At 37.9% G+C, this 14,253-nt stretch overlaps 1 protein-coding gene across 10 annotated transcripts in view; it reads left to right on the top strand.

Annotated features, from left to right (window-relative positions):
• Positions 1-14,253, top strand: part of NEK1 (NIMA related kinase 1) — a 198,792-nt gene that overhangs the window by 55,866 nt on the left and 128,673 nt on the right. The window contains exon 18 of one of the 10 annotated variants that reach the window (XM_065545679.2): positions 1,113-1,482. The exons of the other annotated variants lie outside the window; for them this stretch is intronic. Within the exon in view, the coding sequence (XP_065401751.1) occupies positions 1,113-1,152 (40 nt within the window). The 3' untranslated portion in view covers positions 1,153-1,482. Of the gene's footprint in view, positions 1-1,112; positions 1,483-14,253 lie in introns of those variants that run through there. 10 annotated transcript variants of the gene reach the window in all.

Raw genomic sequence — 14,253 nt, 5'->3', positions numbered from 1 at the left:
CAGTTCAGCCTGATTTTTGTGTCTTATTTGTCTATTTAGACTGAATATACTATTTAAAGGAACATGTGATAACATTCTGCCAACATAATTATAACGTTTCATCACCCACTTACTTTAAATAAATCAGGATATAAATCTAAATTGAATCACACTTTATGCAGAACCCCAGTGCATTTTTCGCCCTTTTCTTCATCACTTCAAAGCCTAGTTTTCTCTTTGTCTTAGCATGCTTTCTCTTCACATTCATCTCTGATTTATAACTCGTTGTGATCCTGTTCATCATATTATTTCTTTTCTTCCATTGAATTAATTTAATAATGATAACTGATTAATGTATACTGAGCAGAGATAAATAATTGAGGTAAATATAAATTAACATTTATATATATGTTATAAATTATATACAGAAACCTGATACATGTAGCTTATATTTTTTGAGAAAGGAAGGTTGCAGACTTACACATACGCATATTTTTTATGAATAGTGAGACAAATTTTTGGGGAGGCTTTTATTCTCCAGAATTATTGATCTTTCTAGTATATATATTTTTTAATTAGTAAACTTTATTTTTAGAGCGATTTTGGTTCACAGCAAAATGGAGTGGAAAGTACAGAGTTCCTATGTACCCCTTCCTCACACATGCACAACCTCCGTATCAACATCCTCATCTGAGTGATAATGTTTGTTACAATCAAACGTTGATCCATTATCACCCGAAGTCCATAGTTTACATTAGAGTTTACTCGTGGTATGTACATTCCATGGCTTTTGACAAATGTATAATTACAGATATCCACTACTGTAATACAAGATAATGTCACTGCTTTCAAAATCCCCTGAGCTCCACCTGCCTCCAACCTCCCTCTCAACTCTTGGCAACCACTGATTGCTTTACTGCCTTCATAGTTTTACCTTTTTTGGAATATCATATACTTGGAATCATATAGTATGTGGCCTTTCACATTGGCTTTTCTCACTTCCTAATATGCATTTAATGTACCTCCATATATCTTCATAGTTTCATACCTTATTTCTTCTTAACACCATTGTATCGATATACCATACTTTATTTTTTTTTTTGGTGATTTTTTTTTTTTTTTTTTTGAGACAGGTGCTTGTCCTGTCACCCAGGCTGGAGTGCAATGGCATGATCACGGCTCACTTGCAGCCTTGACCTCTGGGACTCAAGTGGCCCTCCTACCTCAGCCTCCCGAACAGCAGGGACTGCAGTTACTTGCCACCATGCGTGGCTGATTTTTTAATTTTTTTGTAGAATGGAGTGTCGCTATGTTGCCCAGGCTGGTCTTGAACTCCTGGGTTCAAGCAGTCCTCCTGCATTGGCCTCCTAAAGTACTGGGATTACAAGCATGAGCCACCACACCAAGCCAGAATAGATGTACTACACTTTATCCATTATTCTACTGAAGGATATCTTTGTTGCTTTTAGGTTATGGCAATTATGAATAAAGCTTCTACAAACATTTGTGAGTAGGTTTTTATGTGGACATGCGTTTTTTAAGTATTTAAACAGATGCCAAGAGGATGATTGCTGGATCGTGTCTTAAGAGTATGTTTGATTTTGTAAGAAGTCACCAAACTGTCTTCTAAAGTGGCTATACCATTATGCGTTCCTGCCAGCAGTGATTAAGAATTCCTGTTGCTCCACATCCTCTCCAGCATTTAGTGTTGTCAGTGTTTTGGATTTTGGCCATTTTAATCAGTGTGTAGTGGTATCTCATTTTAATTAAAATTCCCTATTGACATATTCAGCATTTTTTCATATGCTTCATGCCATCTGTATATCTTTCTTGATGAGTTGTCTGTTCAGGCCTTTTGCTCATTTTTAAATTCATTTTTATATTGTTGAGTTTTTAAAGTTCTTCGTATATTATGTATAACAGTCCTTCATAAGGTATGTCTTTGGCAGATATTTTCTTTTTCTTTCTGGCTCATCTTCTCATTCCCTTAATATTCTGTTTTGCAAAGTGGAATGTTTTTATTTTAATGAAGTCCGGCATATCAATTGTTTCTTTCATGGATTGTGTCTCTGGTGTTATAACTGAAAAGTTATCACCATACCCAAGTTCATTTGGGTTTTCTCCTATGTTATCTTCTAGGAGTTTTATAGTTTAATGTTATCTTTAGATCTGTGATCCATTTGAGTTAATTTTTGTGAAGGATGTAAGGTCTGTGTCTAGATTCGTTTTTTTGCACGTGGATGCCCAGTTGTTCTACATCTCTTGAAAAGACTATATATGCTCCTTTAAATTGCCTTTGCTCCTTTGTCAATGATTGGTTGACAAAGGATTTTTATGTGGGTCTACTTCTGTGCTCTCTGTTCTGTTTTACTGATTAAGTCTTGAAATCAGGTAGTTTCAGTCCTCCAGCTTTGTTCTTCAATACTGAGTTGGCTATTCTGGTTCTTTCGTCTTTCCACGTAAGCTTTAGAATCAGTTTGTCCATATCTACAGGCTAGCATGCTGGGATTTTGAATTGGGATTGTGTTGAATCTGTAGATCAACTTGGGAAGAACTGACATCTTGACAATATTCAGTCTTCCAGTACTTCCTATTAGACCTGAAATATCTCCATTTATTTAGTTCTTTGATATATTTTATCAGAATTTTGTAGTTTTCTTCATATCCATGCAAATTTTTTTTGATTTGTGACCTATATATTACATGTTGGGGAGTGCTAATGAAAGTGATAATGTATTTTTAATTTCAAATTCTACTTGTTCATTGATTATAGATAGGAAAACAATTGACTTTTGTTTATTCACCTTCCATCCTGCAACTTTGCTATAATCACTTTTTCTGGGAGGGGTATTTTTGGTGTTTCTTTTGAATTTTCTACATAGACAATCATGTTATCTGCAAACAAAGACAGTTATATTTCTTCCTTCCCAGTCTGTATACCTTGTGCTTTCTTTCCTTATTGCATTAGCTAGAACTTCCAATATGATGTTGAAGAGTGGTGTTGAGAAAGGACATCTTTGTCGTGTTCCTGACGTTAGCCAGAAAGCTTCAAGTTTCCATTAAATATGTTATCTGTAGGTTTTCTGTAGATGTTCTTTATGAAATTGTGGAAGTTCCTCTTTAAGTTTTCTGAGATTTTTTTTAAAGTCAGAAATGGTTGCTGGATTTTGTCAAATGCTTTTTTTTTTTTTTTTTTCATGTATAGATATGATCATGTGATTTTTCTTCTTTAGCTTATTAATGTGATGGATTAATGTAATCCATTGATTAATTAATCCATTAATTGATTTTCAGATGTTGAACCAGCTGTATTTTCTTATATTTTGCTATAAGAATAAAAATGCCCTTTTCTTTCATAGCTGGCAATCACTTACAAGGAAATGATTTAATTACTATGTGTATAATTTTCTCGTGATCTCTCTTAATAATACTCATTGTGTTAGATTTACATACATACTGTAATCTTTCCACTGACGTGGAGCAACAACTTACACTACTCCAAATTTTAGCTACCGTCAGTGTTTGCTTTACTGAAAGGCATTTAATCTTTTTTTCCTTCCTCTCATTCTCAAATTCTTTTTTAATACTCTTTCTTTTGCTGAATTCAAGAATTTTCATGTATTTCTGTTTTTAAAATACCAGCAGCTAACTACCTTGTTATTGTCCTTTCATACAGTGTTCTCAGTCAACTGTTCATACCTCCTTTTTCTCTCCTTTGTGCTCAGTAAAAAAGAAAACCTGAGGAAAAATCACACGAGGCTTTTCTTTTTCTTGTTTTTCTGCTTGCTGAGTGATGTAGGTTAGTTTTAGAAAAATTGGAACATAAAGGAAGAGGGTGTTAGGAAACAGGAAAGAAAATAATTCCGAATTCCTACAGAGACAGTCACTGGTGAAGACTTTGGTTAATTTTTTTGCATACTTTTTTCCTTTTCTTTTTCCCGAGATCATGGAAATCAAATCACACATACAAATTTGTATCTTTTTAAATTTAGTGTTCTTACCATACATATTTCCCATGTTAAAAATTGTTTTCAGTTTTTTAATATCTGCATAAAATTCCAGTGCCTGAATGTGCTATGATTTATCTAACAAATCCCCTAGTATAACAAGTTGTTTGTAATCCTTCACCTTTTTGAACATTTTTCTGCCACATTTTATTCTTCATTTTTTATTATTTCTGAAATAGAATCTTACAGAGCAACTTGGGAGGCTGAGGCAGGAGAATCACTTAAACCCAGGAGGCGAAGGTGGCACTGAGCTGAGATCACACCACTGCACTCCAGCCTGGGTGACAGAGTGAGACTCTGTCTTAAACAAACAAAAAAAGACCAGCATAGTGGCTCAGGCCTATCATCTCCTTTAGTCAGGGTTCTCCAAAGAAACAGAACCAGGCCGGGCATGGTGGCTCAGGCCTGTAATCCTAGCACTCTGGGAGGCCAAGGCAGGTAGATCACTTGAGGTCAGGAGTTTGAGACCAACCTGACCAACATGGTGAAACCCCCTGTCTCCTAAAAATACAAAAACTAACCAGGTGTGGTGGCACATCTGTAATCCCAGCTACTTGGGAGACTGAGGCAGGAGAATCGCTTGAACCCAGGAGGCAGAGGTTGCAGTGAGCCGACATCGTGCCATTGCACTCCAGCCTGGGCAACAAGAGCAAAATTCTGTCTCAAAAAAAAAAGGGGGTGGCTGGCAAGATGGCTGAATATAACAGCTCCCGTCTGTAGCTCCTAGCAAGATTGACACAGAAGGTGGGTGATTCCTGCATTTCTAACTGGGGTGCGCTGTTCGTCTCATTGGGACTGGTTGGGCAGTGGGCGCAGCCCAAGGGGGGCAAGCTGAAGCAGGGTGGGGTGTCACCTCATCCAGGAAGTGCAGGGGATCAGAGAAGTCCCTTTCCTAGCCAAGGGAAGCGATTAGGGACTGTACCATGAACTCCGGCCCAGATACTGTGCTTTTCCCACAGTCTTCACAACTTGCAGACCAGGAGATTCCCTCCGGTGCCTATGCCACTGGGGCCCTGGGTTTCCAGCATGAAACTGGGCTGCCATTTGGGCAGACACCGAGGTAGCCACAGGAGTTTTTTTTCATACCTCAGTGGCACCTGGAACACCAGTGAGACAGAACTGTTCACTCCCCTAGAAAGGGGACTGAAGCCAGGGAGCCAAGTGGTCTGGCACAGTGGGTTCCACCCCCACGGAGCCCAGCAAGCTCAGATCCACTGGCTTGAAATTCTGGCTGCCAGTACAGCAGTCTGAGCTCAACCTAGGACGCTGGAGCTTGGTGCGGGGAGGGGCGTCCGCCTTTGCTGAGGCTTGAGTAGGCGGTTTTACCCTCACAGTGTAAACAAAGCCACTGGGAAGTTCGAACTGGGAGGAGCCCACTGCAGCTCACCAAGGCTGCTGTGGCCAGACTACCTCTCTAGACTCCCTCCTCTCTGGGCAGGGCATCTTTGAAAAAAAGGCAGTAGCCCCAGCCAGGGACTTATAGATAAAACCCCCACCTCCCTGGGACAGAGCTCCTGGGGGAAGGGGCTGTTGTGGGCACAGCTTCAGCAGACTTAAACATCCCTGCCTGGCAGCTCTGAAGAGAGCAGCAGATCTCCCAGCACAGTGTTCAAGCTCTAATAAGGGACAGTTGGCCTCCTCAAGTGGGTCCCTGACCCCCGTGTATCCTGACTGGGAGACACCTCATACAGGAGAGTTCTGGCTGGCATCTGGCAGTTGCCCTTCTGGGACAAAGCTTCCAGAGGAAGGAACAGGTAGCAATCTTTGCTGTTCTTCAGCCTCTGCAGGTGATACCCAGGTAAACAAGGTCTGGAGTGGACCTCCAGCAAATTCCAGCAGACCTGGGCCCTGACTGTTAGAAGGAAAACTAACAGAAAGGAATAGTATCAAAAAGGACATCCACTCAAAGACCCCATCCGAAGGTCACCGACTTCAGAGACTAAAGGTGGATAAATCCACAAAGATAGGGAAAAACCAGCACAAAAAGGCTGAAAATTCCAAAAAACGGAACGCCTCTTCTCCTCCAAAGGATCACAACTCCCTGCCAGCAGGGAAACAAAACTGGACAGAGAATGAGTTTGATGAATTGACAGAAGTAGGTTTCAGAAGGTGGGTAATAACAAACTCCTTCAAGCTAAAGGAGCATGTTCTAACCCAGTGGAAGGAAGCTAAGAACCTTGAAGAAAGGTTAGACAAATTGCTAACTAGAATAACCAGTTTAGAGAAGAACATAAATGACCTGATGAAGCTGAAAAACAGCATGAGAACTTCATGAAGCATACACAAGCATCTGTCGACGAATTAAGCAGAAGAAAGGATATCAGAGATTGAAGATCAACTCAATGAAATAAAGTGAGAAGACAAGATTAGAGAAAAAAGAGTGAAAAGATATGAACAAAGCCTCCAAGAAACGTGGGGCTATGTGAAAAGATCAAATCTACATTTAATTGGTGTACCTGAAAGTGATGGGGAGAATGAAACCAACTTGGAAAACACTCTCCATTATATGCTCCAGGAGAACTTCCCCAACCTAGCAAGACAGGCCAACATTCAAATTCAGGAAATAGAGAGAACACCACAAAGATACTCCTTGAGAAGAGCAACCCCAAGACACATAATCGTCAGATGCACCAAAGTTGAAATGAAGGAAAAAATGTTAAAAGCAGCCAGAGAGAAACGTCAGATTACCGATAAAGGGAAGCCCATCAGACTAACAGTGGATCTGTCTGCAGAAACCTTACAAGCCAGAAGATAGTGGGGGCCAGTATTCAACATTCTTAAAGAAAAGAATTTTCAACCCAGAATTTCATGTCCAGCCAAACTAAACTTCATAAGCAAAAGAGAAATAAAAAATTCTTAGAAAATGCTGAGAGATCTTGTCACCACCAGGCCTGCCTTACAAGAGCTTGTGAAGGAAGCACTAAACATGGAAAGGAATGGCCAATAGTAGCCATGGCAAAAGCATGTCAGAGTGTAAAGACCATCAACACTATGAAGAAACTGCATCAACTAATGGGCAAAATAACCAGCTAGCATCATAATGGCATGATCGAATTTACACATAACAATATTAACCTTAAATGTAAATGGGCTAAATACCCCAGTTAAAAGACACAGACTGGCAAATTGGATAGAGTCAAGACCCGTGAGTGTGCTGTATTCCCATCTCACATGCAAAGACACACATAGGCTCAAAATAAAGGGATATAGGAGTATTTACCAAGCAAATGGAAAGCAAAAAAAAAAAAAAAAAAAAAAAAAAAAAAGGCAGGGGTTGCAATCCTAGTCTCTGATAAAACAGACTTTAAAGCAACAAAGATCAAAAGAGACAAGGGCTTTACGTAATGGTAAAGGGATCAATGCAACAAGAAGAGCTAACCTAAATATTTATGTACCCAATACAGGAGCACCCAGATTCATAAAGCAAGTTCTTAGTGACCTACAAAGAGACATAGACTCCCACACAATAATAGTGGGAGACTTTAACACCCCACTATCAATATTAGATCAATGAGACAGAAAATTAACAAGGATATCCAGGACTTGAACTCAGCTCTGCACCAAGCAGACCTAATAGACATCTATAGAACTCTGCACCCCAAATCAACAGACTATACATTCTTCTCAGCACCACATAACACTTATTCTAAAATTGACCTCATAATTGGAAGTAAAACACTCCTCCACAAATACAAAAGAACGGAAATCATAACAAAGAGTCTCTCAGACCACAGTGCAATCAAATTAGAACTCAGGATTAAGAAACTCACTCAGAATAGCACAACTACATGGAAACTGAACAACCTGATCCTGAATGACTACTGGGTAAATAACGAAATGAAGGTGGAAATAAAGATACTCTTTGAAACCAATGAGAACAAAGACACAACGTACCAGAATCTCTGGGACACATTTAAAGCAGTGTGTAGAGGGAAATTTATAGCACTAAATGCCCACAGGAGAAAGTGGGAAAGATCTAAAATCAACACTCTACACAATTAGAAGAGCTAGAGAAGCAAGAACAAACAAATTCAAAAGCTAGCAGAAGATAAGAAGTAACTAAGATCAGAGCAGAACTGGAGGAGATAGAGACACGAAAAACCTTTCAAAAAATCAGTGAATCCGGGAGCTGGTTTTTCGAAAAGATCAACAAAACAGACCTCTAGCCAGACCAATAAGAAAAGAGAGAAGAATCAAATAGATGCAATAAAAAATGATAAAGGGGATATCACCACTGATCCCATAGAAACACAGACTACCATCAGAGAATACTATAAACACCTCTACACAAATAAACTAGAAAATCTAGAAGAAATGGACAAATTCCTGGACATATACACTGTCCCAAGGCTAAACCAGGAAGAAGTTGAATCCCTGAATAGACCAATAACAAGTTCTGAAATTAATAGTCTGCCAACCAAAAAAGAAGTACATGACCAGATGGATTCACAGCCGAATTCTACCAGAGGTACAAAGAGGAGCTGGTACCATTCCTTCTGAAACTATTCCAAACAATAGAAAAAGAGGGAATCCTCCCTAACTCATTTTACGAAGGCAGCATCATCCTGATACCAAAACCTGATAGAGACACAACAAAAAAAATTTCGGGCTAATGTCCCTAATGAACATCAATGCAAAAATCCTCAATAAAATACTGGCAAACCGAATTCAGCAGCACATCCGAAAGCTTGTGCACCATGATCAAGTCAGCTTCATCCCTGAGAGGCAAGCCTGGTTCAACATAACACAAATCAGTAAACGTAATCTGTCACATAAACAGAACCAATGACAAAAACCATGTGATTATCTCAATAGGTAATAGGTCTTTGACAAAATTTAACAGCCCTTCTTGCTAAAAATTACCAATAAACTAGGCATTGATGGAACATACCTCAAAATAATAAGAGCTATTTATGACAAACCCACAGCCAATATCATACTGAATGGGCAAAAACTGGAAGCATTCCCTCTGAAAACCAGCACAAGACAAGGATACCCTCTCTCGCCACTCCTATTCAACATATTATTGGAAGTTCTGGCCAGGGCAATCAGGGAAGAGATAGAAATAAAGGGTATTCCAATAGGAAAAGAGGAAGTCAAATTGTCTCTGTTTGCAGATAACGTGATTGTATATTTAGAAAACCCCATCATCTCAGCCCAAAATCTCATTAAGCTGATAAGCAACTTCAGCAAAGTCTCAGGATACAAAATCAATGTGCAAAAATCACAAGCATCCCTATACACCAATAACAAACAAACAGAAAAATCATGAGTGAACTCCCATTCACAATTGCTACAAAGAGAATAAAATACCTAGGAATACAACTTACAAGGGATGTGGTGGACCTCTTCAAGGAGACCTACAAACTACTGCTCAATTAAATAAGAGAGAACACAAGTGGGAAAACATTCCATGCTCATGGATAGGAAGAATCAATATCATGAAAATGACCATACTGCCTAAGGTAATTTATGGATTCATTGCCATCCCCATCAAGCTACCATTTGACTTTCTTCACAGAATTAGAAAAAACTACTTTAAATTTCCTATGGAAACAAAAAAGAGCCCTCATTGCCAAGACAATCCTAAGCAAAAAACAAAAAACAAAACTGGAGGCATCACGCTACCTGACTTCAAACTATACACAAGGCTACAGTGACCAAAACAGCCTGGTACTGGTACCAAAACAGATATATAGACCAATGGAACAGAAGAGAGGCCTTAGAAATAATGCCACACATCTACAATCATCTGCTCTTTGACAAACCTGACAAAGACAAGCAATGGGGAAAGGATTCCCTATTTAATAAATGGTGTTGGGAAAACTGGCTAGCCGTATGCAGAAAGCTGAGACTGGATTCCCTCCTTACACCTTATACAAAAATTAACTCAAGATGGATTAAAGACTTAAACATAAGACCTAAAACCCTAAAAACCCTAGAAGATAACCTAGGCAATACCATTCAGGACATAGGGTGGTCAAAGACTTTATGACTAAAACACCAAAAGCAATGGCAACAAAAGCCAAGATAGACACATGGGATCTAATTAAACGAAAGAGCTTCTACACAGCAAAAGAAACTATCATCGGAGTGAACAGGCAACATACATAATGGTAGAAAATTTTTGCAACCTATTTATCTGACAAAGGGCTAATATCCAGAATCTGCAAAAAACTTAAATTTACAAGTAAAAAGCAACCCCATCAAAAAGTGGGCAAAGGGTGTGAACAGACACTTCTCAAAAGAAGATATTTATGCAGTCAACAAACATATGAAAAAAAGCTCATCATCACTTGTCATTAAAGAAATGCAAATCAAAACCACAATGAGATACCATCTCATTCCAGTTAAAAAGTTAGGAAAGAACAGATGCTGGAGAGAATGTAGAGAAATAGGAACGCTTTTACACTGTTGGTGGAAGTGTAAATTAGTTCATCCATTGTAGAAGACAGTGTGGTGATGCCTCAAGGATCTAGAACTAGAAATACCATTTGACCCAGCAATCCCATTACTGAGTATATACCCAAAGGATTATAAATCATTCTGCTATAAAGACACATGCACACACATGTTTATTGTGTCACTGTTCACAATAGCAAAGACTTGGAACCAGCCCAAATGGCCATCAAGATAGACTTGTTTTTAAAAAAAAAAAAAAAGTGGCACATATACACCACGGAATACTATGCAACGATAAAAAAAGAATGAGTTCATATCCTTTTCAGGGACGTGGTAACTATCATTCTCAGCAAACTAACACAAGAACAGAAAACCAGACACCACCACATGTTCTCACTCATAAGTGGGAGATGAACAATGAGAACACATGGACACAGGGAGGGGAACATCACACACTGGGGCCTGTCAGGGGGTCGGGGCCTAGGGGATGGGTAGCATTAGGAGAAATACCTAATGTAGATGATGGGTTGGTGGGTGCAGCAAACCACCATGGTGTGTGTATACCTATGTAACAAACCTGCATGTTTTGCACATGTACCCCAGAACTTAAAGTATAATAAAACAAAAAGAATCTGGGAATTAGCCATCATTAAAGAAATCATGGTTAAAGGAGCAAACTTGGAAGAATTGACTGACTTGTCATGTAAAAGAGGAATTAGACACAGTGGAAATATAAAGACACATTTCAGTCAGATATGAGGACTGTTCAAAGGTTGGATGACTGTGGGATTTAATGGATATCTTCAAACTGTAAGTATTAACCAGAGGTTTAAATGACTGTGCCTCATGGGGTATTTAGATGGGAATATGGGAATACTTTATTCAGTGAAAACTTAGACTAGTTAATACCAAAGGTCCCTTCCAATCTGAATGATTCTTTTGTCTTGTACTGTTTAGTGGTCACTGGCACTATAGAACATTTTCTCTGCACACTGTCAGAATTTCTGGTTATTATAATTTGTATGTCATTTTCATTCTTGATTCTTTCCTTTCTTTGATTCAAACTGAATCAACAAACTGAAATCTGACCTAAGACTCTTTCAGGTTCTCTTTTCTTCATAATCACCCATATTTGCCTGTTTCTTCTTTATGGTATTATTTATTTTTCCTCTTCCTTTCTTATCAGTAACTCTGACCAATCTGACTTTGCTTATATCCAATTTCTTAATAACATACCTCTTCTATTAGGCTTTTCAATATTAGAAGCTCAAGCCATGTATGGTTCAAATGACTGAAGCTACTTTTTAATAAATTACAGAGTGCCACCTAACATTTGTGTTTCTCTGGAGCTTTTACTTTTCCCAAGTCCTCTTGTCTGTATTGCTTCATTTAATTTGCATAAAACTAACAACAATTTTATTCCATTACATAGACGTTATGCCCCTTAAGAGGAAGTTAAATGAATAAACCCTTCTACATCATTTTTTCATCTTAGTAATCCTATACAACCCCATCTCTTCTTCCCAATACCATATTACTCATTTTTATTTCTCAGATTATCTGTTACCTAGAGTGCTACTTATTTTTATGTTATCTTCAACTTTATCTTTGAGAAGTTTTAAATTTTCTTTATCGGTAAAGAATTTGAACCATGGATGTGAGGCATGCAGTTCCTAGCCAAATCTTGTTGATTATTCATGCATTTACAATAAGAAAAGAAAAGAAGAGAAAAAAGAACTTGCTGCCTTTTCCTCCCCTTCTCTTGTCAGGGTTAAAAAAAAAAAGGGGAAAGTTTGTCTTGGGATAATTATCTCTTGATAAAAGAACACTATACTTCTGTTATCTCATTGTTTGATGCCCCTTATCCTCTTACATTATTCTTTTTAGTCCATTTTAATGTCTTTGTGTTTTACTGTCAAATTCCTAATTTGTTACTGTATTTTCATTTATATTATCATCCTCTTATCCTTAATCCAGGTCAGTGTTTTACTGATTTTAAGTGGTGTAATTCTGGAACTCAAAAGTAGTCGTCTAATTTTTGTAAAACAGAGCATGCTCACATGAATTCTTAATAGTGTTTAATGAAGAAAATTACTATCAAGAAGTAAACTGACTGTTTTCTCTTAATCCTCATGATCCCAGCACATAGTTTATGCCCATAGTTTAGTACAGTTGTATTACTTTAGAGAGGACTAAGCATATGAGTTGTGAGCTATTTTTGCTGTATATATAGTAGTAAACAGTAATACATATGAAAAATAAGAACACAGATTTTATAGGTTTTTAAACAGTGTAAGGAGTCATAAAATTGATTAATTTTGTCCTTTAATCTATGAATATGTATTATGCTGATTTTCATATGTTGAACCAACCTTGCCTCCCCGGAACTGTTTTACTCATCTTTATATCTTTTGACAGATATAATGTGACAAATAGTTTGACACTCAATATTTGTTTAATAAATGAAAGGAAAAAATAATTATTGTTAAACAAAATCACTACATTTATTAAGTTTGTGTTTGAAAGCAGCCAGTAATGTAAACCTGCTTATTTAAGCCAGCGTAGGAAGCAAGTGTTCAATGAAGCAAAATTTATAAATCATATGAACACATAGAGCAAGTAGTGTTATATATGCATAAATGGTGTGAAAATCTAAAAATCAAAGCTGTTATACGTATGACCAGGTTCTCAGTAAATAATTCTCTGCAACCACTGTTTAACCTATGCCAATTGTAAGTTCAGGCAAACAGTCACTGGACACAGAAAGCATCTTAAGATGGGAAGTCAAACATGCTTTACTTCCGTAAAAGTTAGAGAAGAAAGTTGATACAGTCAGGATGCACAGCAGAGAGATCAACTGTCTTGTTTACTTGCAGATGGTGGTGTATCAGTCCCCCCAAAAGAGCCTTATCTGTAACCATAGAGTTTCAGATGACATGTTTGAGCATCATACCTGAAGGCTTATCTGCCTTCCTCAGGCCTAGCCTTACATAGATGGGCTATAGCAAAACAGAATACAGCCTTGCCTTGATATATGCAGGAAATAAGTTGCATTCCAACCAGATATACCTTATTAATCTTATGTCAGAGCATTACACCTGAAGGTTTATCTGCCTCCTCAGGCCCAGCCTTACATAGATGGGGACGTGGCAGAACATGGTAGAGTCCTACTTTGATATATACAGTAAATAAGTTGCATTCTGACCAGATATACCTTATTAATCCCATATCAGAGCATCACGTTTGAAGATTCATCTGCCTTGCTCAGGCTGAGCGTTATATAAATGGGGCTATAGCAAAGCAGGATATAGCCTTACATTGATATATGCAGGAGATAAATTGCATTCAGAACAGATAAGTGTTATTAATCTCAGAATTTTCCAGTGGCTGATGGGACTGCTAGGGGACAGCACAGGTGCACTACAGAGGCATGAACAAATTTCTCATTCATTGTGTTCAACCTACTCAAGCTAACATGGCATTGGTGAAGTGGATTTCTGGATTTAGTGATGTGAAACTAGATTAAGATTTAGCTACCCAAACACATCTGAGAGCAATAGTAACTGGCCTTTAAACTAGCTATAGAGTTTATATAATTCTAGAAAATTCCCATGATGGAAATTTCATAAGAATCTTTTTTAAGTACTACATGAGATAAATGAACCTTAGATCACTGTCATTCATAGTTATATGATGGAATAGATTTTTAGGTTTTACAGCTTAGTTTCATATTTCAAATATTTTTGTTTCAGTTAGTAATCATTGCCAAAGAATGTAAAAGAAGCAGTTATTTGGTATATGAAAATCAGAAATGCTCAAATTTTACTACGAGACTGAGATTTATTTCATGTAATTTTCAGGACAT

The sequence above is a fragment of the Macaca fascicularis genome, chromosome 5, assembly GCF_037993035.2.
Source record: "Macaca fascicularis isolate 582-1 chromosome 5, T2T-MFA8v1.1".
NCBI classification, from domain to species: Eukaryota; Metazoa; Chordata; class Mammalia; order Primates; family Cercopithecidae; genus Macaca; species Macaca fascicularis.
Note: the sequence above shows the minus strand (reverse complement) of the source record. Positions and strands in the feature narration are given on the sequence as shown.